The sequence below is a fragment of the Anguilla anguilla genome, chromosome 4 (assembly GCF_013347855.1).
Source record: "Anguilla anguilla isolate fAngAng1 chromosome 4, fAngAng1.pri, whole genome shotgun sequence".
Lineage (NCBI taxonomy): Eukaryota > Metazoa > Chordata > Actinopteri > Anguilliformes > Anguillidae > Anguilla > Anguilla anguilla.
Window position 1 is genome coordinate 50,506,950 of NC_049204.1, and position 26,568 is coordinate 50,533,517.

At 41.1% G+C, this 26,568-nt stretch overlaps 2 protein-coding genes across 3 annotated transcripts in view; one reads left to right on the forward strand and one right to left on the reverse strand.

Annotated features, from left to right (window-relative positions):
* cpa6 (carboxypeptidase A6) overlaps nt 1–1,754 on the reverse strand; it is a 33,433-nt gene extending 31,679 nt beyond the window's left edge. The window contains exon 1 of the mRNA XM_035412271.1: nt 1,360–1,754. Coding sequence (XP_035268162.1) covers nt 1,360–1,472 — 113 coding nt within the window. The 5' untranslated portion in view covers nt 1,473–1,754. The remainder of the gene's footprint in view (nt 1–1,359) is intronic.
* Nucleotides 1,755–17,474: 15,720 nt separating this feature from the next.
* prex2 (phosphatidylinositol-3,4,5-trisphosphate-dependent Rac exchange factor 2) overlaps nt 17,475–26,568 on the forward strand; it is a 107,171-nt gene continuing 98,077 nt past the window's right edge. The window contains exon 1 of one of the 2 annotated variants that reach the window (XM_035413894.1): nt 17,475–17,962. In XM_035413894.1, coding sequence (XP_035269785.1) covers nt 17,819–17,962 — 144 coding nt within the window. In that variant the 5' untranslated portion in view covers nt 17,475–17,818. The remainder of the gene's footprint in view (nt 17,963–26,568) is intronic. The other variant, XM_035413893.1, reaches the window with a different exon arrangement.

Below are 26,568 nucleotides of genomic sequence, written 5' to 3' on the forward strand. Positions count from 1 at the left end.
AGAATGACTGGAAGGTCCATGTAACATGCACAGATATTTTAAAGATTCCCCTGTGCTGCTACAGATTGGCTGCTCATTGTATATCTGCATCAGTATGACACATTAAGTGGTACTATTTCGACAACTTTTCAGAATGTCAATGTGAATGAGCAGTGATCCTTTTCTGTCAAACAGAAGGGGGGGGGGGGGTGCTTTTTTCGATTTTCAGCTAATAAAAGCCGAGATACATGTGGCAGCTGGAGTTTGGGTGGGGTGGTGGAGCTAGAGCTGGCCTGGAGCTGGGGATGGGCTTTCCACCAATGGTGGCCTCTCCATGCCCCCTTGAACACCCCAGGAGATTCCCGGTCACCGTGAATTCCATACAAACGCTACAGTTGTGTGCGCTGGCTGAGATGTGAATGTGAGCACTCATATTTCAGTGCAGGTTTAGTTGTTGGCTTGAGAACATTTTTTAGTAAGAAACCTTTTCCAAGTTTCAAACACGGGCTAATGTATCACATGGCACATTTCCAAATGTGATATATCACTAAAAAAAAGTTTGCCTTGTTATGTGCATCTTTGTCCAATGTGGTACAGAGGAGAGGCAGCAGGTTCACCTGCTTTATCCACTAAAAGAAGAGCCATTCATACTCCTCCCACTCCACACAGTCATTACCCAGTAAAATGTAAAAAAACAAAAACAAATTGGTTATATGAACTCAGTAGGGATTACATGTTCCCTATCTGAGTAAAATCTGCTCTATCAAAGTTGATGTAACAGTGAACATTCTAGTGTGCAGAGTCCATGTGCAACTATTATGGTTCACATTATTGTTTACTCACTGGCAGATTTGTCCACTAAACATAATAGCCTAATAAACCACGAGAAATGCACATATCCACAGGCGTTTTGCGTCACAATCAAGCTTATTTTATGTATTTTCTGTGTTGCAGTTCTGACTAACTAGTTTCAACTCAAATATATTAGTACGCCTATTTATTATTTATCATGCTCTTGAAAAATTGTTTTTGGTTTTTTCTTCTGTGGTCATAAATATGTTAAAACAACAACGAAAACTAGCCAACAGGAGTTGGAAATAGTCAGTACATTCAGAGGTGCAGCGTTATCTCTAGCAGTGCCTCCATCAGAGTGAAACATAAATACAACAAAAAGTTTGCAGGGAACGGCGCTCTGAACAGCAAAAACTTGTTCATGCCAGAAAACAAAATCAGATCCGATACGATATTGATTATATTCTTAAAAAGAAGAGATGGGAACCGTTAGTTTCCTCAATGGTAAATGCATGAATAATTGGTTGAGAACATTTACACATAAACAATAAAGCATTGCAATGAGTCCCCGAAGTCAGCATCACTTACCCAGCATAGCGATTATTGTAGAGGTAGGCTCCGACTGGACATGAGTTACTGGAGATGATTACACATCCCAGAATAACTGCGACATTAACTGTGTTTCTGAAAGCTAATTCCATACTAATATAAACGACACTGAGAACAAGGCACAGCTTCCAAGACTAAAGTTAGACTTTGCGCATAGCTAAAATAGAAACTTGTGATTAATAAGGGCAAAAAGGAGAGAGGTCGACTGTCAACAGGTTTGAAAACCCAAGGGGTCCGCTTGCGGTCGCAACGCTGAGCTCAGTAGTATGCCCCCTGTTTACAACGACGTGATAGTGAGGTAGATCGGGTCAGAGTGTGAAAGTCGTATAGTTGGCACCCGAGAGGTGCCTGGCACTTTGAACCTCTGGTGGGACCTCGGGAAATTCTAGTTCTTTTAAAATGAGGAGGATCGTCATCACGTGACCTAGTGTCAGGGAGGCTGGTAACTGGAGATTCTCGCGGCTGGATTTTGGAGAGGGAGGAGCAGCGGCCGGTTGATACGAAAGCGCAAGAGCGAGTTATCAAGCTCGTCAAATGAAAGGAGGCTCAGGCTATGCTATTATTCAATGCAGTGGAAGCTCTGGCCAAGTCACCTGCTTCCTTTTAACTTAACTGTATTCCTCTTGTTTATTTCCCTGTTTAGTCTGCATTTGGTTAGGTTTACACAAGTGCATTACAAAGTTTGTGTGCATTCATATTTATGGTTTCAAACTTGAAAGTCACTCTTTAGTCCAATTTTAGTCTTTAATGGATTATTATAACGTTATTCAGTACATTTCAATACTACAACTCGTAACTTCTAACAAAAATAAATGAACTGAACACTTACTTTACTTTTAATAATGATTTTTAAAAATCACTTCATTCTCTTTGTTTATGCAGTAGCAGTTGTGTGTGCTTGCCTCAGAAAACACATTTATTTTTCAAGTAAATCACCATGACTGAAAACCCTGAAACAATTTAAGCAATGTGTTCAATTTCCAGATGAAAGTGTGAGGTGAAGTAATAAAGCAAGAGTTGTGGCATTTCGGGTTCAGAAGATTTAGCGTCATATTAGCAGAAGGCACAATAAATAACCAGTTATTTATTTATTTACTTACTTAGGAAAGCATGCGTGTATGGCATGGTGAACACAGACTGAAGACTACTGGGCTTAGTCACCGGAATGATGCACTGCAGAAGTATCTCATTTGTTCAGGCCCTGCTTGCTTTTGCTTGGTAATGTATTTATACTCCAGTGGCATGATAAAATGTCACGGCAATCTACCAGGCCCTTGGCTTAGTGACTGCATAGCAGCAGCACATTTTTCAGATATTTCTCCCAGTGTCAACACTGCGCCACCTGTTTTACACCCAATTACAGCAAAATTATTTCTGAAACAGACACTGCAGTCCGGGAGCTCTGCTTCCAGCTCAGTGCATCCGACAGAAAAACAGGATCTGTGAGGCATGTCTCCCTCTATGCTGTAGTCAGTATTTAAAGGGAGAAACACTGTGTTTATAGAACTGGAAGCATTTTTAGAGGTTACTGGAAGCTTTAAACTTTATAGCTCATTTTACACGGTCAATAGGAAAGTTTTGCATTCTTAAGTAATTCTTAAGAAAAGATCATGTATATATTTTATTCTGGAGTACGTGTGCGTGTGTGAGTGTGACATTGACCCCACCACAGCAAAGAGACATCCATCTGGTTGGCTCATCAGGTCATGTGACCGCTGTTTAAGTTGCAAAGTAATGCAAATTCAGATTCATCTCTTTGGTTCACAACAAGTGTATTCGTTCACGGTACTGATAAGAGGGTGAAATTTGTTCATGAAAGTACTTCTGAACCTGTGAGATAAGATACAATTTCTGCTTACAAAATTGGATCATAATATAAATATTGAATGTTTCCCTAATAAGAACAAGAACAATTTGCTGGGGTAACTTCTGTTTGAGGTACAGAAGCAATGGCCACAATGTTACTGTTACTGTTAAAGAGTGGTTGTAAGTAGCAACAGTTAAAATGGAGCATGTGCCAGCAAGCCTCTATGGCAGTGGGTAAAGGAAGAGATTAGACCTGATGCCTCTTTGCCCTTTTCCATTGTATTGTGTCACAATACACAATAATCACCTTGCCTTTTCTTATCAAACATTCATTCTGGTCCTCTCTAGCAATATAGATGTGTTATAGCTTTAGTTATTAATAGTTGACATGTCAACTTGCATTTATTACCAAAAATGCACAGACTGGTTTTACTTTGCATTATGCTAACAAAGCCTTGTAAAACATAGCTTGCAGTCGTCATTTTTTTCTGAATAGCAAATACATAATTAATTACCATGTGAACAACTTTTCCCAAAACAATACCAGAATGTTAGGGTAAACACTCAACCCCGTAAATTTTTCTGTTTTCCTGGTTGCTCCTCTTAAAGTTATTTTTTAGTCACAAGGGACATTGTAGGAAAGGTCTTAAAATGTTATTCAGTTGTTATTTTAGTTAAAAGTTGTGTGTGATGATTCATGTTAATTTTATTGGGAAAAACCAAAGTCTTATTGATAAATGCCTTCTCTGTTTCCTTCACAAGTAAATAACAACCATCAGAGCGTATTGCCAGTAATTGTACAGTATATGTGTCATAAGAACATTTTTCCATGACCATGACAGAACATATGTGGAACAGTGAATATATTTTCAGAGTATTTGTGGAATGTCTACATCTAAACAGTACAGTATCTCACTGCTAACCGGAAGTCAAACTAGAATGTTCCCCAGTGATAAGGCAATGTTCCTTGATAACTAGGCAGTGAGTTAACAGAACATTTGTGAAATGAAAGCTGGAAATCTAACATTTTTAAATCTTGTTTTGTTGTCTTGAATGGTGTGTACTTTTCCTTGTGTACCTTGTATTCATATTCGAGTGATGTAAAACAGACCAAAGCCTTCAGCAAGTTTCCATGTTCCAGCAAGGTTCACCTTGGCGCAGGTCAGTAGAAAAAAAACCATATTCAATGTAAAATCAGCAAATCCCTTCCCACAAGCCTTTGGGAGAAGCCTGGCCACCGGACCCATATGCTTTATCAGTGTGATTGATCAGGTAATGAGAAAAACATGACACTAAAGATTTGGACAATAATACCATTCTGTGTATGTCCAAGTCTGTTAAATGCTCTTATTCAAATGCTTGGTTTAATTTAGTACAGGGAAAGAATAAGTATTAATGCACTATTTTCTTTGTAAATTCATGTTTCTTATTCAGGTCACGTAAATAGCTGAATAAACATTTCATTCCTTGTTTTCTTGATGTTTGTGGCCCAGGGGCATAGCTGACCTCAGGCAATGCTCATTCAGATTAAATTAATAAATTGAATCAATAACTGAAGATTTAAAAATGTGTTAAGGAGAATACGCTTGGTACATTGAAGCTGCTCACATTAAATAAAAAATGTATTTCATGTAGACGAACAATGCTTGCTAAGCTCAGATAAATTCATAGTTTGTTGAAAATAGCTTTACATTCATATTTTGGAAGAAATGTATTTAACATGGAATCGGAGAGCTGACATAAGAAAAAACTGTAATGTGTTTTTAAACGTTTTGAAACTGGGAGATACAGTGGCATATTCATAAAATATCTAGCTGGAGCATATGATGCTCTGGGGGTTTGTGGAAGGGTAAAAAAACTGCCCAGTACAGCCTGTAGGCGTGCTGGCCCACCTCAGCTGATGGCTGTAAACTAAGGCTGACTTGTTGAGTGCTCACAGAGACCTAGAATGAGTCCACAGTGACCTTCTCTGGGAGCGCATGTGGTCTCAGGGTAGTTTTAAATGGCGCAAAGCGAGTAGACACATATTTCTGGTGAATGTTTTTGGGATAGGTGGACCTACTCACTTCACAGAGCCTTATTTTATTGCTACCTGTTAAAGTGTCCGTGCTGACAAGATTTGATGTGCTTCAGTGTGAAGCTGTGAATAAGACTTTTGACAAGCCAGGGAACACCCCTGACCCCACCCCCTGGTAACAGCCATGTGCTCTTGGGGTTTTTGGGGATGCGGGTGGGGGGTAGGGGAGTGGGTGACAACAGCCCTTTGTGAGTTATGTCTTTGTGCAGCTGGGTAGATCCAAGAATTGAGGTTTGGTCAGTAGTCTCTCACTCAGTTCACATCTAACCACACACACCTCTACATGGCTAACAAGAATCCTGGTGTGAAAAATGACCTTTGCTTCTGCTGGAACCATTTTTGTACACTGCTAAGGCTGAGACTGACAAAGTGGATACGAATTACACAATACTTTCTGTTACTTTATAAGCAAATTGATTCAAATAAAAAATGGTCCCAACCTGGCAATAGCTCTTAGTCTTGGGGCTGCTTTTAGTTCCAGATGGACTTAGATAATCAAGTTTAATTGAGATTGTAATGGGAAACCTTGGCAAGTTTGAGTATTCCTACTACAAAAATACATAAATATAGGTATTTCTAGCATTTGTGACTGCTAAAAACAAATGACCATGATTTAAGCTGATTAGGCTTTATAACTCTTCCATAGTTATTCTAGCCTTAACAATAATTGGACACTTAAAGTGATCCATTTTTATTGAAATAATATTTCACTTCAATACTAAGAGGCAGAAGTGAAAGAATTTAAATGTAAAAATAGCCAAGCATATCTCAAAAAAGTATAACCCCAACTTCAGACCCAATTTTACAGTTCTTCCATGACTCTTAATACATTATCAAGTGGTCAGGTGGTGTCCAGTCCAGATCAACAGTCGTGATACAGTGTGATCGAAGTGCAGCTCAATCTAAAACCAGTCGGCTAGAACTAAACCTCCAACTGGACCCGGACCGGGAGAGAAACAGTGTTGTATGGAAATGGGATTTCTTACTACATTGATTTAGAAAACATATTGAATGGAATGAAAAATATTTCAACGATATAGATGTTGCCAAAACACTCTAACTGCGAATGGGTGACTTTCCAGCACCCAATATTTACAGTGCTATTTTAAAAGAGTCCTGGTTAATATAACCCAAGTAGTGCTGCTGATGGATGAATTGGCCATGCAAGATTGGGAGAATGAGTGCAGAAAATCTGAGAATTTCGACTCAAGTTGGGCATAGTTTTAAAATAAATCGTATCAGTTGTGCCATTCCCATTGTGACTCAGACCTGTCAGACTCCGAATTTATCGTAGTCTTTTTCTCATTAACCATGCTACGGCTGCATAAAAGCCCTGTGCCCTATTATTCAGAGACCCAGTTTTGGTGGCAGGATGAGAAGGGGCATGTTGCTGGCAAGAGGCGAGGTTTGGGCGCAGTGACCTCGGATGACACGATTGTCTCCGTCGACATGAAGACAGTTAATATGAAGTTCCCGTTTGCCGCGAGAGCACAGCAGGGCTTTATGTCACGTTAACTCCAACGGCAACGCTTCTGATGCAGCTCTCTGTCGAGAAATAACGAACACAGGTGTTCGCATCTTTTTTTTAATGAGGCTTAGAGCAACATGTTTGGACAGTGTCCTACAAGACATTAATACTTCTTTACCCAGCTCTAAGGACACTGAAACAGACACTTGACACGCAGCTATTGTTTTACATGTTTATAATCTGAGAACACAGGCTGTCTTTGTCTTTTATTTTTTTTACTTAAAGGAGAAGCATGTGCCCTCTGAGTTTATTTTTTGATGGAAATAATGGTATTTATGTTCATACAGTGGCTGTGCCTGTGCTATAAGTACCAGAATTATAATAATAACAAGCCACTGCACTTATCCCACATTAATAGAGTAGTGATTTTAAGGCAGATGAAGCAAAACATGCAATTACTGGTAAATAAATGACCATGGAACCACACTAAAATGAATATAACCGATCATCATACCATTTATAATTATCCTTCCAGCTGCTTGGCTGACTGCGAATCACTTGTGCTGGCCCAGTGAAACTGATCTGCACCACCTCATGAAATTCTCTATACTGAACAACTTATTACAGTTTACTGTGAGCATTTAAAACAGGACTTTATTTCTCACCTAAAGGCATTCATGTGCAATCTGTAATCCCCGATTAGTAAAAATTAGTAAAATGATGTCTGTCGACAGTGAATCTACACTGCATGTGGGTTTTACGGTTCTGACACTTGTGGTGAATGTCCGTAAATACGTGTAATGTGTAATACAAAGAAAGGGTTTAAAGTGCATGTATGAGGTAACTTTAATTTTTCACATTAGGAAATATGTATTTCCATCAGGAGGCCCCTGTACTGCTTTGACATTCAGTGATAATTTCAGCTTTGTTGTTTCTGGCAGCCCTGGGACCTGACTTTACTGCTCACCTCGACATAAAACATTATAATGAGCCTGTTGCCATGTGCAGAAACCATAGACTGATGCCCGCTTTCTCTCTTTCCTCTCAGATTTCTAAAACTCACTACTTTAAATTGGAAGTAACGGGGACACTGTTGAATTAAGGCTGTTCCAGTGGCAGTGGTATCCGGCTACCTCACAGTGTGGTGCAACATTGATAAGCAGGAGGGCAGGCATCAGGCAGCAGGATTCTCCCTGTCTCATGATGCGTATGCTTCTTACAGTAGAGCTGCACTCCTCTGGTGAACTGCAGAGAGACGTGAACCTGGTGGCAGGCAGCTGGCAGGACATGCTTGGGACCCAAGCCGTGCCTGTGTGCTGTACATTCTCCTAAACTGGTGCATAGCATCAATGGGATAAGGGTGCAGTGACAGTCACTTCACAGCATCAGCAGAGGCTACCCAGCTACTGATACAGTCTCCCATCTGGACTGTTGCAACACTGTACTGGCTGGATTGCCGGCCTGTGCCAACAGGCCACTGCAACTGGCCCAGAATGCTGTGTGTTCAACGCAGTCTTCATCCTACTCAATTCACATATCACAACACTGATGAACTAGCTTTTGGTGGCTGCCCACATCTAATTCAAATCACTAATACTGGTGAAGGGAGGAGTGTTCTCTCTAGCATAAATAAGGAGTCTGTACAACTCTAAATTCCTAGTCCTTGCTGCAGGGCCCCTCTGTCCCCAGGCACATAACCTCCCAAGGACAACAACAAGTTAGAAATATTGCATGTACATGAGTGTGTGTTTTCTTTCTCTCTGTCTCTTATACATTTTTAGAAGTCCAAACTGGTGAGCCTGGCCTTTCCCTTATCCTCCCCCTTGCCATCTTACCATGGGAGAATCAGCTATGACACCATGCTGCCCAGGACAATGAATGCAACTGATAGATAAAGACCAAACTATAAATTCTGATTTAAAGATTGTTCTTGTAACATTGGAGACTAAGAGGTCACTGTGAGCTTATCCAGTATTCATTGTATATGATTAGATGCAGCCAGTCATTTACTTTGTTAGATCTTACTGTATGCTTCTGTATTAACCATGTACGAATCAGATATAGAATTATAAATATTATTGGTTAGACACTTTAAAAAGCAGGGACTGCCCAGTTTGGGCTGGTCCATCTTTCGGTGTGTAAGTGCCAAATTCTTTCTGCAGAAGTAAATCCTATTTCTTATACGGATATATCTCATCATGCCTGGTTATTCTAAAGGGAGACTTTTCTCTGCTCAGCACTGGTATTCCAAATTTTAAATTTCACCGCCCCTTCCAAATCTTCAGACAGTTATTACACCATACACTCCAACAGACCTCTTTGTTCAGCATTGTTTCCCCAGCTGGCTGTGCCATCACTTTGAGCACCTGGCAGCCACCCCTCACAGCTCTGACTCTCCCCCGCCCTCATTCCCTGATGTCCGCCAGGAAGGCTGATTCACTGGCTGTTATCCACAAACATCTATAAACCCGTACAAACCCGATAAAACCTTTTCAAACTACGCCTCAATATTTTTATTTGAGAAACAACAAAAAGGCTAATATTTCACTCCCTTGATCTCAGGTTTTGAAGCAAACACCTTGATGGTGGCATTCGTATGATGGTTTATTTGGCTCTAGTGGTATTTGCTTTGCATGTGAAATGCACTTTTGTAAGTTCATTTGACTATGGCTACATTATATATTGAATATCAGGTATAAAATAGTTAAAAATGACTGAGACTGCATTTGAACAAATTTTTTATTATGCATATGAAATAATAACAAAATGACAAATTGGTAAAAATACAACATTTTTTAAAATGAGAAACCAATAAGAGATTAAGCATTAGTTTAAATGTCTGGGGCCAGTGTCTGAGAGGACACTTTATGCAGTCAATCCAAGCACAGTTGCACTTGGTCTTGTTTGCCACTTACTAAAAGGATGGCATGAGGGTGGTTCCACGGATGTGTTTTCCAGAAGCGCTGTGACTTCTTTCGTAGGTGTAAACACTCCTTAGGACAGGTTATAAAAGAACGTGCGGGCCCACATCTTACTCTCTGCTTGTCATTTCCTAACGGTTTTACCCCCTTTCCTGTGCGGTCTTCTCGATGCTGGCGCTGACTTTCTCGGCCACATCAAGCCACCAGCAGTTCTAAAAGCAATAGATGGGAAAAGTAGAGATGGAGGCGACGTGCAATAAAACGGCTTGACGGGCCTGTGAAGAGACGCACCCGCATGAAGGCAGCAGCACTCCAGCCGCCATTTGCGCCTCATGCCCGCCGGTCACGGTCCCGCTGGCCCGGGTCGTATGCTACCGTCAGTCGCTGCGGTTACGTTCCATAATCGCTGGCGGAAGGTCGTGTTTGATCTTGTATACGGGTGAAACTTGCCACTCTTAAAAGAGCCCGGAATTTTCAAGCATCAAATGTCAGCCTGCATCACAAAAAAAAACCTGGGCTCTTGTGCGGCAGGGGCACCAGCAGGGATTTTGGGCCCCGTGAATACATCTCACATTGGGCCCCACCACCATGGAAAATCCTTTGTTCTAAAATTTCAGTCAGAGCTCCCTTGTGGCACCCCATGTATGTTTCTGTAACTCTTATGTCCTTAAAATCCAGGTCAAGAGACATCAGATAAAATCAGAAAGTTAATGCTAAACTAACCATAAATTCAGTTTAATTCCAGCTTTGTTAACAGTTATTTGAGGACCAACTTGATGTGCAGGTCATATCTTACTGTAGCTTCAGTAGCTGAGTAACATAAATTATGGAAGCAGAGATGGGAAACCAGATCATAAACACACAATAGCATCCTCTAGTGGCAGTAAAGAGGTTCTGTCACCTTATTCACCTTGGGGGTGTTTCTTCACAGTTAGGCATCATGTGATATGTGCCACCCAACATTAGGAACTACAAACAGAGAACGAGCCCGCTATTTCTGTGACATCATGTGAACTTGGTGTCTCAAAAATAGTAAATGTGTTTAGTATGTTCCTCAAAAGCTTGAAACAGTGCCACGAGTTGCTCAATGCATAGAGGCACAGAGTGACTAAAGGGAATATTAATCTGAAATAGATTATGTTTAATGCAATTTGCACTGCATTAAACAAAACATATGAACACATCCATTAAGTATCATTAAATAAACTGAACGCTCATACACCCGTGTAATTACTGAGTCTATCAAAGAAATGGCAGAAACAACCATGATTAATTCTGAGAACATAAAAGGCAGGTGATTATTAAGGGTCTGTGAAAGTCCATTTGGATAAACATTCTGTGTATTTACAGCATTGTATGAACTGCCTAAATCAAAACATATTGATATTGATTCAAAAAACAAAAAAATTACACATTTTATGTATTATTTCTTTAGCAGATAAAACATGCAGATCATATCCTTGAAGATCACACACACACACACACACACACGCAATAATAAGCACACAGATTCACTCGATCATTAGTTCTCAATTATTACTTTATTGATCCTGGCCTTTGTTTTACTTGACCCTGAGAAGCGGACACTCATCGTTCGTTGTCCTTTAAGTGTGCTTTTAAATGAAATTGTGAGTGATCTTGTAGTACATCAAAAACAAATGTATCAGTTGCATTAAGCTAATTATCAGCTGGATACCCGTTCTCAGTCACCACCCTGCCTGTTCATGTTTAGAGAAATTATATTGGCACGATCCATCATTTTAGATGGAGTAAGTGCAATGCCTTCCTGCACATCCGTGTGTGGTACAAGTTGAAAAATCACCCCCAATGAATGTTGCTGGAGCCGGCTGTGGGTGTTGAGTGGAATTGAGTTTCCTAATGCGGAGTGTGACTCTCCCATCTGTACGGAAATTGAATTGGAGGGTGATTGATGGCGCACAGGGGCCAAACATAACCGCTTCATCACGGGGGCTGCGATGGAGGGCGCCTGCTGCTTCTGACTGGAGGCCTCGGGCACTTCCTGTCTGTGTCTGCCACCGCGGCTCACATTTCACACTATGTACATTTGAGCCCCATTTTTTTTTCTGTCAACACTATGTAAGTATGCCACCTACTGGCCTTGTTTAGCCACATGCACTATGGGACACACATGACATCTCAGTTGGAGAAGATCTTCAGGATTTATATGCTTTACTATTATAACAAACTTCTGAATCCTAAAAGAATACATTGTACTAAATGCTAAAATAATACACACGCATACATTTTTAATTTGTGCTTACAGCTGTGAGAAAAACAACATCATGTAAAAAAATGGTATCATTATTATACCAAAAAGAACACAAATGAAAAGGCTGAAGAAGAAGAAGAAGAAGAAGAAGAAGGAGAAGAAACGTTAATTCGTAAGCAGTCTTTACACTCATAAGCATGCTCATAAGCATGCTGCTGAAGTATCAGTTATTTGTACTGCAGTCTGGCTCTAGAACACAATGTAAACCACAAGAGGGCAGTATGTGCCAACCATTGTGATGTTCACACTATGAGTCCCCAATTATTGCCCTAAACGAACCTTTCCTCTGAGTAATGGAACTTATTTGTACTTGAATATTTCAAGAACTGAAAAGCAAGCTGTTTGAGGAATAAAACTGTAACCGCTTTTTGAGAGAAACATGTTGGCTATCAGATGTATTTAATTTGGCTATCAAAGTTTGGAGATCTGGAATATAAACACAGCCTTACCTACTTACTTACTGTACTTATTACCTCCTTTCACGACATACTGTAAATTCTGATATCTACCATAGAGAATGAACATTTTCTAATGATAAATGCTTTCTTTTGATAAAAGGGCAATCCATGTGAAAATGGCTAATTGCTACATAAACTATTAAATCAGTTGAGACAACCTGGAGCTGGCTGGGACAGCAGATATTACATTACATTACATTATTGTATTATTACAACATTACAGATATGATGATGATTAAATTTATGGTTGTGGTCCTGACCGCAATCAATCCAAAGTTCAACAAACAACAATGACAACAAACTTGTCTGCAGCAAAATCAGTACAGAAATAACTGAACTGTTACTGGATTAGAAAATATAGTGCCTCAATAAGAGCATGAGATTTGACTAGTCCTCAGAGAAAATTCAAGAAGGTCAAATTTAGCTCCAGTAATTCAGTCTTATCGTATTATCCTGATTGTGATTGGAGCATACCATAGAGTTAACAGCACATGCACTTTGAAGTGATTTTCAACATTGAAACAGGTCTGTGGAAAAACCCAACAGTTGCTTCCTGGGTGTACAACCAAACCATATTTCTTTCTACAACCACAGACAGAAATTACATGTGTTGTGTGGTGAGTCCATGTGTTTTTTTCATGCTGCACTGAGAACGTATCTGTAGTGATACAATATAATATTGCATCACGATACATTATTAATGAAAATGAAGATGACTGATCTATGCAATTACATAGTAATTATGAAACATTTTCTACATTTATAAAGGCCAATTATTTTGCTCTTAGTAGTCTAGAACATCTAGAACATCTGGATATTGTAAAGAAATGTACTTTGAATGGTTATACATTCATTTAGAGTTGGAGAGCAATATTTGATACAATTGTTCATGGTATTTTGCAGGGATGACAAACTACATTTTGAATCATTTCCAGTTTTCATGCAGATATATCATATCTGATTTGAAAAGCTGGTATTTTGCCCATGCCTAAAAAATTTTCTACAAGAGTAAATATTTTCAGTTTGTCTTGCAAGTAACCACACCTTTATTAGTCATTCACAAACTGTGCAGAGATTCCAAGTAGCTCAGTCTGTAAAGGCACTCCCCAAAAAAAAGCTGACCAGGCCCTAAGACCACAGATTTTACCCTCTTCCTCAGCCATGTTGTCAGCTAAGTACAGTATGACTGCCGGTCTAAAGTCTTCAGCAGTGCGACCCAATCAGACTCATCCCTCTAGGACCAGCTTGGGTTTAAGCCAGCTGTAGTTCCTCAGATAACTACTCCTCTACAACAACGCGTTTTGCCAAATTGTCTACACACATTTTTTGAAACAGCTTCTGGTGTTCTCATAATAGATAACAAAAACTTAACTCAAAATAATTAAATATTCTCAATTCACAAGTGAACCGCTAATGCACTGAAAACCAGTGTATTAGCTGGACAAGCCACCCAGCAGCCAAAACTACGCATTGCTTTTCCATAAATGCATATTCTGAGCAACTATAACTTTTTAGAAACAAAAACAAAACTTTTTATTTTGCCCTCGATGTTTGTAGCTGTAACAGTTACCTTGACTATGACAATCATCTGGTCCAATTGAAATAATAAAATGAATATATCAGTACCATGGTCTCACTACTGCAGTCCATAGGTTGAGCTTGTGCGCACTGCATGTGCAGCTTCAGCGAGGAGAATGTGAGTGCCTGATGGACCAATGAGAGACACTGGTGAGTGATGACACACATTAATTCTGGCCAAACAAAAACGCTCCCAGGATGACATTATACTGTATCAAATTACATGTTGCCCCATGGTGTTGTTGGCTAGAGTCAGCACTGGCACAGCCCAGATTTAATACCACACCTTAACACTCATTTACATACTGGAGCAGAGATTTAACAGAAGAACCCACCTCACAGCCCTGCACTTAAAGCATTTTAATGGTAGTGTTGTTCATTTAGCCCACCCCAGTACAGTTGGTTGGTTATTAGAGATATCTTTTTTATAAAGGATTTTCCTTTTTTCATTTTGAGTCATGCATTACCTATCTTGAGAAAAGTGTTAACTTCTCCGAGAACCTGGCATGTTGTTTTGACAAACGTGTGTAAAAAATGTGAAGCATTGTAATAAAATGACATTATGGCGTATGTTATGCACAGGATTATGGATCCAAAAATACAGCACAAGCTATCTCAAGCACACGATGACACAAATCTTCAGTTTTATTATCCTTAAGAGAACAGGTTAAAGGCTTCAAATGGATTCCGTTTAAACAGATGTACAATGCAACCATAGTTGAATTATATTAACTGAACCACATACAGTGTATGTGGTTCAGTTAATATCATTCATACACATATGTGTATCTCATAAACAATATAAAGACACGGCGTCAGCATCTTAACAGTTAATTTAATGTTAACCTGGATCATCACACACAGACTCCTTTTGGCCCTTCTGTGTCCTTCCACGAGTATGTGAATGAGTCTTACGGTCCTCTTAAATGGGCAAGTCTTTCAACACAGAACAATTAAAGCAGGTTTAATGCTTGATTGCAGTACTGTTTACCCAGGTGTTCTTCCCCTGCAATCCCAATTCAAATGAACCACAACAATGTTGTTTTTAAATGTTCACGATTGTGAAATGTTGAGAGACAACAGAGATAATAAGCATTTATGCATTGATAAATACAAGTGAACATATATGAAGTGAGCGCCATAAAATACAAAAAAACAAAAACAATATCACACCTTCACCATGATGTTTAAGCATGCAAAATAACATTTTATACTAGCAAGTAACAAAAGAATAAGGAGCATGTGATTTCAGTATTATCTGCTTATAATTATACTCGTTGGATATGAACGCACCACCAATTAGCCATAAATGACATCGGCCTATTCATTCATAAGTGCATTGTGCATGTGTTTACATGTATGTGTGTCTCTGCACGTGTACCCCTGCTTGTATGTATGTGTGTGCTTGTGCATATACATGTGTATATAAAAGTGCACGCATATGAATATATATGCGCATACATGCTTGCTGTACATGTATCCACATTCAAATATATGTATGTGCTTACGTCTACATTTATCTCTCTATATACATATATGCATGTGTATGTCTACGTGTAGGCAAAGTTTGTGTGTAGCAGTACACAGTGCTGTAGTTCACTTGTACAATGGCCTGGAAAGGTGAAAACTAGAACAGACAAAACACTGTATAACAATCTATGAAATTCACAGGTCTCATACCAACAGAAGCCATCTCCACGTAAAAGGAACTCACTACACCCAGGACCCACAGGTACATGTGTAACACAAAGCAATGCATGTTCAGGGGCACATCTATAAACAGTCTGAGTTGCTTTTACCAGAGTAGGACAAATAAAGCTCTGTTTGTGCACCGTGAAGCAAACCTGCTGTATTACCAAAAAATAATATTCTGAATCTATTTTAGCATTGACTTTGTTGATGTTTCCTTGTCATACTGAGTTGTGGCACAAGTGACATATTGTAATGTCGCCTGCTTACTCTAAGTGATGTTTTCTTCAGGGGTAAACAGGCTGTATACAATGACAAACAAAGCCACGCATATATGTAAAAAAAAGGTATTTGTGATATATGTGAATAATGTTGTTCTTTAAAAACATATATTCTCAATCACAGTTTACTGAACCGTAAATAAAATCAGAATTCAGTGTGACAGTGAAATCATTTCTCCTGCTTTTGAAACACAGCCAAGGCCCTAGTGACACAGTCAGTATAAGTCACTGGTGCATGTGAGGTCTCGCCCTTTGCCCCTGTTTCAGTATTAGAGTTTCTCTCAAACTGGTCCAGCCTCAGATGGGTGAGGAAAAACAGAGAGTCGGCCCTGGTTCACTGGAGCTTGACCTACAGCTGGACGCAGTTTGTTGACTTTGCAGGGGCGAGCTGAGACGTGGGGTTGATGGGGGGATTCCACTCTAATCTGTGTAGTGTTAGCCCGTCTTGTTTGTGAACAGGCCAAATGATTTCTGACTTATTTCAAAGTCCTGCTGCCATTCTGTATGAGATCTCTCACCAAAAGATCACAAAATAGTTGCATTCTGGTTGGACAAAGCATCTGCTTTGCCACCACTGGCCTTCCATGCAAGGAGGAGCAGGAAAAAGTCCATTACTTGAAACCACCTAAAAGATAAGAAGCTTAGGGCAAAACATCCATACATAATTGGTGTTCATAGTTAGTGTAGTAATATGAGGTATGCTTTAAGTACTCAGCATATACAATGACAGAACCATGCCATAACTGTGAAACTAAATTGGTCTGGATTCACACACATTTCAAGTAGGTGGATTTAGGTTAATTATCTATTTACAACAATTATTTTTTTCCTTGTGGTATCTGAAATAAAGGAGAAAAAAGTTAAATAGCTTATGAACTGATAATACCGTGTGTGTCTAGCTTGACAAAGCTGCAATGAAAGGTGACTAAATGTTAAAATGTTGACACGGTCTTAATGTTTATTTAGAGAGGGTAAGCTACTGAAGAGAAACTGGACGAGCGACGAATGAGTGCAAGCGCATGGGAACGCCAGCCAGCTTAAAAAACAAAAAACAAACAACAAAAAAGAAAACACATATAGCCAACATTTCATGCAACATCTTATTTAAACAAATAAGAGAAAACCTTCCGCGTTTTAGCATACTCAAACAGGAGTAGGATATATCATTTGAGAGCATCACTCGTGGAGAACGCGAATGAATAGCAAATAAAAAAATAATTTTGCGTCCATTTTGGGTATATCCGTGGTTGAAGCTCGGGTCGGGTGAAATCAATTGAAAAAAATAAAATCAATAAAAATAATAAACATGGAATTCAAAATAATATTTTATACAGTTTTAACTCAATTTTAAAAATTTTAATTGAGAATAAAAATAAAGAAGACACAAACGTCCTAAAACCACGGAAGGGCCAATTCACCAACAGGCTAATGTGTTAGATTTTAATTACCCCATGTCATCAACATTTCCTTTCCTGAGTGTCAGGCAGGCTGTGCTGGCACGAATTCCCAGGCATTTGTTTCCTGTCCTTTTTGTGGTGGAAGGAGGTTGGATTTAGGATGAAGGTCACGAGAGTCACATGGACCCAAGTTTTTGATTGATGTCCAAACACCAGTGCGGCGCAGATTTCTCAGGCAAGGGAAGCACGGGTAGCTGCACTTTTTTGAGTATTCAAGAAAGTTTTTTGGCAGTATTAACAATCTGCATTTAGTTTTCCGCAATTCAGTTGGAGCTACAATAAAGCCTGAGTTCTTCCCTCGGCGCAGCCATGTAACTTTTAACTTTTTAAAAACTACATTTAAAGATCACATCTTAATCGACAAATTTTAAAGGACCAAACTTTTTCAGGGGAAAACTTGAAGTAATTGCTTTATGAACATGACCGAGGAAGGAAAATCAGATCATAGAGCAGAAAGCGGGAAAGATTTGGAGAAACAGCTGCGTTTAAGAGTGTGTGTTTTAAACGAGCTTCTGAAGACGGAAAGGGATTATGTTGGAACTTTGGAGTTTCTGTCGGTGAGTTAAAATGCCTGTTACATTCATAACAAATTTTATGTGCTTTATTGCTTTTGCTATCACTCGGCTGAGAAAAGTTGCAAACAACGAAACTGCTTAATATGCGTGGGACTCGCAGGCATGTCACGGCGCTCTTGCGGTGCACCTCAGAAGAGCCCCAAATCGTGCGTTGCCTGTCAATTCTGGTAAACTTAGGGGTTTGTGTATGGAAGTCGTCTCTGTTTGATTGTGTATATCGATGTGATACTGAGTTAAAACATCTGCCTGTTTTTTCCCCCGTCTAAAAACTATAAGAACGCATTTGGTTTCTTCAGGGGAGATCGACGATTGTTAAAATTGTTTAAAAAATATTAACAAATAAAAGCATTATACGTTACTTTTTGGTGTCTGGAGGTACAGTGCTCATTTTGGTAGGTGAGGATAAGGCCACGGTTAATCTAACAGCGGGCTCATTGCTTTATGCAGAATGAAATGCCATATTTCAGACATTATAGTTTTCAGTGGTTGAGAAAATATAGGCTATGTAGAACATGTTCTATAATGCTCTCAGAAGGGCACTGCATGTAGATATCATCAATTAAAACAACACCCATTTTAATATAGGGAGTATGTAATACTAGGCATCACTGGATTGTTCCATACATCATGTGGCCTCATCAGCACCCAATTTTTATCAGAACACATTGTGTCGGTGGACAATGGAGGATATATGAGTCGAAAAACCGGTATATATCATTTGTCCTGAAAATGGTAGTGCACAACATCTGGGACAAGGCCACGGTCGATATCTCGATCATCGATCCACCCTGGCAGCACAGCACTTCCCATTTCTGTTTGCGGTTGTGTTCTCGTACTCGTACTGAAGCATGAATGCTGAAGAAAGTGTACCTCGCTCCTGGTTATGTTGTGCCTGTGATCACATATGCGTGCGCCGTTACATAACGAAATACAATGATAGAGCTGATCTGTTTCTCCGAAGAGGATAGCATTCACTTAAATGAAGACAGCTCAGGGTGGAGTGACATACCTGTATTGAGAGTTTGGTTTTCGTCTGGATTTAGATTTTCAGCATTTCGCTGGGATGCTCTACTTATCAAATACCCATGGCAGACTGTGCTAGGAAGTGAAATAACCAGAAAACAGCCCTTGCAGCAAGGTGGATGCTGATTTGAAACCGCTGTGCCTGGCGGGCAGTAAAAACTAATATACAATTCTTGTCTGCACGAGAATAAATAAATGACTTCGACTTTATGGGATTTCTAAGTACCTGTAAAAAGAGGCTGCAAGGAAGGAAGGAAATTGAGATCTAAAAAATAAAAAATTACTTGCCCTTGGTTTGTGGGGAAATGATTCTGATATGAAACTGATTTACATAGGCAGAACTAATTGTACAATATTAAATAGTGAAACTACGCTGTTTAGAGACAAAACTATAATTTTAAACACCATCTGTAAGTTGGACCTTTTGATATCAGTCCAATGACTCAACACCACTTGCAACCAGATGATGAAGAAGATTAACATTTTAGCATTCAGGCATTTCTGAATGGCCTTGCCTTACTTTTACAACAGTGCGCTGTCCAATTATTATTGAAACTTTGTTGAGGAATTGTGTTGACTGCTCTAAGTTGTTTGTCATGAAGGAGGTTATGTTCCAAGACCATGTATGCCACCACCACTGGTATGTTTTGCATTCCATTCTCTGAACCTTATGCACTAGATGGTTCTAATGTAGGCACTGAAGAATATTCTTGGTCTGATGGAAACAAAAATGTTTCTCAGAAATATGCTATAACTCAGATGAATGGGTACCATTAAATTTGTGGTCTTGTCTGAGAACTTACTGCGAGTTCACTCTGTGAGAGATCAGAGCTTTCTGTTGTTCTCTGAAGTACCTTTAGAACAGAGATCAGCAACTCACGGTCCTCGAGCGCCAAGAACTGCTGGTTTTCCACCCTCCCTTTGCCTGGGAGTCAGGCGTGAAGACAGTCTGGCCAATCAGTAGCACTAATTACCCGGGAGAAAAGAAAACCAGGGCTGGATTTGGATTCGAGGGCCAGAGTTGATGATCCCTGCTTTAGAGGAGTGAGTTGTCTGCCCTGGCTGGCATGTCCGTGCACTTGTGTGTCTGATATCAAAGCTTTGGCTTTTTGGAGATTAATTTGGGACAACCAGTGTGTAACATGCTGTTCTCTGTCAAATGGAACACTCATCCTCAAGTTTCATTAAAAGTTTGATTCACCTCTTAATAAAGAATCCTTTTAATGCTGCTATTCATTCTTTATTATGTTCTTTGTTCATGCACATCAGACTAACACCACAGCTCGGTTCTCAGTTGCAATACTTTCCCAATGGGCAAGACAAAGTTTTAAAGTTCTAGGGCTTTGACTTCCGTGTTTATTTAACCATCCTGGAGTGTTGAAATAGTTTTTTTTATTTTTTTTAAATTGTAGCAGCCTCAGTCCTCTGCATTGACTTCTTGGAGCCAGCCTTTAGCTGTGTAGCAAATGAAGCTGTCAGTCGCAAACTGACAATTTTCACTCGTTAATGGCACATCAAGTTGTGTCCAAAATGGCAAATATCAGTATTTTCTGAAAGGTGCACTGGAAATTTTTCTTTGATGTTGATGAAAGCCTGTCGCCGTGTCCTCCTCCAAATGTAGGAGTTGGAAGCGAGGGGGGTTTAGTAATGTGCGTTTGTGTCTTATCATCAGGGGCTTGAGGTACCATGGCATGCGGATGTTCCTCAGGAGACTGCCAGATCAAAGCCTTTGTCACAGCTCCTCCGGAGCTGCCGGATTGATCACTTTCTTCTGATTTTCCATCATTAGCAACATTCTTAAACCCGCAGGGGACGGGAGAGCTAATGTTTTACTGTGTGTTCAGACACTCTGCTATCGAGAAACATTATCACACATCACCTATTCAATGCCCTGCAGATCCTGGCTGGAGAACAGGGCCACTGTGTGCTTAGCGAAGGTGTCTGTGGTATTGAGGGAGTGATGGGTGGGCAGGTGGGTGGGTATGTGGGGAATTGTCTCAGCGGACAATGTGCTTCCCTGGTGGGATAGGGCAGAGGTGTATGCGAGTCTTGGGGCCTGGCGTTGGAAAATGGGACTGGAGCCTGTTCTTGTGTACCTTATTTCCTTGTGAAGGAATTCCAAAGAGGTGAGGGAAGGCAGGGAACAATGGCGCACCAGTTTTCATGCCTGGAATTCGGCAGAAAGGTTTGCCACTCACTCACCAACAGCTGCTCCCAGTCTGGCTACCCTCATTGGTTAGCCTGCAAGGCTGGATTAGTATTAAAGCATAGTCCAGCTTGTCCTGCCAGATGCATTTCTTCATGTCATGTGGAATAAGAACTTTGGTCTCCAGCAGGATAAATAAAAACTTACAGGAGGCGGCTCTCTAACTTGAATTCCAAATGACTGTTGTTATCTGAATCACTGTGAATTGTTGTTTGTAGCAGTTTGGGGCCAAAGGAGGCTTCCCTCTTTAAGGAGAACTACTGAAATGTCTAGCGTGGCTCATATACCCTTATACGATAATGTGTTGTGATAGTGGGTGATAGGCCGTATGGTGGTACAGTGAGTAGCCTATCGCTGTTGCCTTAGAAGGTACTGAGTTAGAATTCCAGCCGAAGGCCTTTCTGTGTGGAGTTTGCATGTTCTCACCTTGTCTGCTTGGGTTTCCTTTGGGTACTCTGGTTTCCTCCCATAGTCCGAAGACATGCAGCTTAGGTTAACTGGAGAGTCTAAATATACCTTGGTTTGTGAGTGAATGGTGTGTGGGCCCTGCAATGGATTGATGACCTGCCCTAGGTGTATTCCTGCCTTGCACACAATGTTGGCTGTGATAGGCCCCCCCCCCCCCTTCCCCACCTACTCTGACCAAGAGTAAAAGGTTTAGGAAATGGATGGATAGTGGGTGGTTTCGGCTTGCTAGTCATTTTCAGTCTCAGACAATTGCCTGTCGGAAGCCAAGAAAATGTCGTAGCCTTTCAGGAAAGGCTTCTTGTACAAAATGGATGAGTTAATTTTATTATGGTCCTGAAATTGTGGACTACATAACGCCTACCCCCTCCCTCATTGTGTTACAGTACGCTAATATCACACTCCTGCCAGTGCAGCTTTGGTCAAAGATTGATGATGGGCCTGCTAAACAGTTTATGCGATTGAGATTTAAAGGGAAGCAATTATGTTTTCTGGCGCAATGCACAGAGTCCATCCACAGGTCCGATGTACTGTAGGATGAACCTTTCCATGAGAAATCGTTGGAAAGGTACTGCAGTAAACCTTGGAACCTTTCATGGCCTACGTGCAGAGAAAAAACAGAGCTCATATAACCGAGTATAATACATTCCCTGGAGCCCTGGTAGTCTTTAAGTGGTCCCTCTGAAACGTCGTTTCACCCAGCCCCAGTGGAACAGTGAACCGCCCACGTAACGTAATGTTTTTCGGAACCCTGATAATCCCGCTCCTAAAACACGGTTAACGTTCAGCGAATGATAGCACAGTAAATTAGAAGGAGATTGCTTTTCCTCTAGGGCTTCTGTGTTACTGCCGTTTGATGTTTTGGCCCCCTCTCAACCGGGCTTCCTGAGAGACCCTCTTCTCAGAAGAAACGCATTAAATCTGCGGTGGTTTCCTTTAGACTGGCCTCAATGAAGGGACTCATAATTCACCATATTAAGGCCGAGAGCACAGCCGGCCCTGAGCGAAGGCCCGCGCCGTGGCCGATCCACAAGCCTCGCACAGTCCCCGGGGTTCGTGAACATGTAACCAAGCGGCGGCCTGCTGCGACGTTCTGCATGTGGGCAGCCTGTGGGGACCGGGGTTGGATGTGCTGACTGTGACACCATGTTAAGCGTGACGCGTGAGAAGCGGTGTGGCCCCTAGGAGGATGGACGGTGACCCGTGGCCTTCTCACAGCCTGTGGTCCCCATCCCTTTCCTGTCATTTAATCTTTACGTCTGCAGGTCTCGGTTACCTTGGAAACAGAAATCCAGGAAGCCGGGTTCTGGTTTATGACTTTAGTCCTGACAAATCTAGGAAAGCCCCATAAAAATATTCAAACTGAAACTATTTTAAATATAAACACACACAAGTGCAATAAAGCACAAACTAAACACAGTTTGCATGCCAGTGAATTTGACTTGCAAGCTCTCAGAGGGGGATTTCATCATGACTTCACCTAGTGAGTCAAATGCGCACTCACGTTGGCAGAATGGTGATGCTGGATGAAAGGTTGCTTTTGGTTCACCTGCTTCGGCGACGTGAATGAAGCGGGACGCAGAGACGCGGTCAGAAGTGACTACCTGCAGAAAGGGGAGTGAGTTCATCGCGGGTCATCTTTCCGGGACGCGCGCTCTGGGACGCGATTAGGGAATCCTGCGTAATTAAAGTGAGGCATTGCTCTGACGCGCCACCTTCCTCTCTCACCCCGGCTCTCCTGGGGCCCTGCAGGATCCCGCGCGGAGGGCCCTCTCTGACCTTCAGGCCGCACCGGCTGCACCGGTTCCGCCCATTATTCTCCTTACTTTGTTGACCAGAAGCTTTCTTTCCTCTGCTACATGGAACATAATTAAGATTCTGATCTCCGTAATCAGGGCCATGTTTTTTTTCCCCCATTGTGAGTCCCAGGTAGAAAGAAATTTTTATTTATTGTACCCTACTTTTCCATCATATCCTGAGTTTTTTTTCCCTTCTTTGGCTATAGGTTTAACTACCTTGCCAAGGTTAAACCCTCTCGGGCTCTGGGGACTGCAGTGAGAGATTGTTATTTTTCCTCTCGTAGTTCCGTGCGATTCATTTTTGAGTTGGGAATCCAGCATACTTTCCCCATTGCCTCCTGGGAAGGACATGGGGGTTAAAGCACCTTCTGTCTGCTGTGATTGTACTAAGATGGATGCAGTCTGCCGCAGTGTCTCTGTCGCACTAGGCTAACGCAACCTCACTCCTCCCTGTTTGTTTTGGTGTTGTGGGGGAGGTGAGGGGAGTAGGCTGCTGGCACCAAGTCCTAATGATGCCCTGCTGGGCAAGTGGTGATTGATCACGAGGGTTCTGTAGGTCATATGGAATCACTCAGGCTTTTACTATCCAAATATAACAGAGCGCCTCTTTCTGAAATCAATATTCCCATTTCTGGTTTCTGGTATTTAGGCATTTGTTACCTGATATTTAGGAGACCATGTAGAAGGAAAACAGTCTTGGTCCCAAAAGTGAAAGGAAATTAAGGGGCCTGCAATTATGATAAAACTATTGGACAATTGTTGGTCTCACCCTGTATTTCAGGTGTTCATTTATAGCCATGAGATTTTATTTAATCCAGTCCACATGTTAGAATTCTCCTGTCAAAATGAGTATTTTGGAACCATCACTTATGGCTGAACCTAAAAATAAAAACACAGTAGAATCCAAACTTTTTTTTTCTCATGAATCAAATTGAGGTGCGACTGAAGTGCTTGAATGTTTCTTCAGAGTTTCTAATAGTTGTGTTTCTGAGCTGGCTGTGCTGTGAGTGTCCGAAACGGTCTGCAGGCAGCGAGGTCCACTGCTTTTGTTTTGGTGTCCATTTGTGAACAGGGCTTCCTTCCTTCCTGGCACTCCCTAGCCTTACATTGTGCTCTGTGTTTCCTGTGGAGTCTGTGGGCCCCCCACCCCCTCCTCCTCCTCCTCCTCCTTGCCAGGAGTCACAAACACCCATCAGAGATACCCCCTGTCACACTGGGCCACAGCCAGGGGCTCCTACCAGCGACTGACTGTGCATTGTTTGCATTATATTCCACTTAATCTTCAAAGGACCCATTTATCATGGATATAAAATGTATTTATATATATTTTTTGAAATTATGAAGTTTACCACACTTTATTATCAAGGACCAGTGCTTTCAGTTGAGTCACACAGACCACATCTTATTGTGTGACAGTTTCAGCCAGTTGAGAATCAGGGTTCAGAGCAAGGTTTTTATTAATGGGAGCCGAAGGTTAGGATTGCTATTGCAATGCCTTGTACTGTTTTTTTTTTCTCCAAGCGGACAGATTTCACTCTGAAGTGGACGGTAATGAGGATTCCTGTGTTAAATGTAGTTTAGGTGCTACTGGCTGATGGGACTCTGGAGCTCCCTGTGGAAGAGGGCGCTCTTTGATTCGCCTGCTGCCAGCTGGCCTGTCACGCGGGGCCTACGTGTGACAAGTGTCTGAGGCGTGGAGCGCTAGCGGACACTTGCTAGGCTCACACGCCACATGGACTGGGCACCTACACAAGGGGCCTAGTGTTTGAGCTGGCAAGGCAACAGGAGGCCTTTGGAATACCCTCCCTTCCATCTGTTGGGATGCGCTTGTGTCACTTAACAAAAGCGGAGTGGCGCCTCTTTATGGACCTCTCTGGAACCCCGTCCTCCTCCCTAACACGTCCCCTCCCCTCTTGCTTGGGTTTTATATTGGCCTGATTCAGCTTAATTAATGTGTTTATATTTATTATTGCAATGCATTTTTGTTTGTTGTTGAAAATAGCCTACTATTTTTGTTTATTTATTTTTAAAAATTTTGTTTGCTGAAATCAGTTTTGTCTTACTCTTAGGCATGGGTAATGTAAGTATTGAGGTGCACTGTAATATAAATGCAGAAATTCATTATTGCAGCAGTGCTGTAGAATATGGAATACAAGAATATGTAGTAAAATAGAAATAGAGGTTTTCTTTCCTGCTGCTGGTAGCAATTGAACACATGATGTAGCCTATTGCTGGTAGCAAGAGGAGGCACACAGAATGAAAAATGTGTTTTTTCCTCAGTGATCGCTTCTCAGAGGCCAGAGGGGGGTTAAGATGGGGTTAAAGGAGCTCTTGGGTGGTGTGTCCAGTGGTTCTCAGGACCTCGTTGACTGGAATCGAATCTGAACTGTTCCAGTGTGCAGTTTAGATGGTATTCCTAAAGGGTAATAAATAATGAGCAAAACAAAAGGTATAAGTTGTTTTGTACTAGCAAAGCTCTCAGCAGATTTGCAGTTCACCCAGTGATTTTTACTGCATGCCGCGTCGTTTGTTGGTCAGGTAATGGAAATTTTTTGCATTGTATGCAGATTCTTTTCCTATTCAGTGGGAATGCCGTATATCCAGACAGGCTATTGAAGAAGAACATCTGCTTTCTCTCAAGGGTTGACCTGTTGCCTCTGCAGTCCCTGAAGGGGATTTAGTATAACATAACCTCCTGTTATAGTTTTATTTATAAGAAAAGGAAAAGGGCATTGCTTGGTGAACCTGAATAGTAGGGTAAGGATTCAGCTGAGGCTCTGATTCTCGTTTTCTTATTCTGGAAGGTTAAGTTTGATCAACTGTGCAGATAAACTTCCTTATATTACAGGGTCAATGTGGAACCAGCTGGCCTGACCCTCTCACATTTCCCCGAAAGTAGAAACATGTCTGCTCTGCTGCGGTAACCACTCAGACAAAAATTACACTTGTTATCATTCTGGAATATGGTGTCATTGTTGTGGCTACCCTTGCATTGTAACAGATCCCACTGAACAGATTTCTCTTTCAATACCGAGCTGAACATCACAGCAAATAAGAACGAAGAACAAGAAACAAAAGAAGTCCAGAGCAGATGA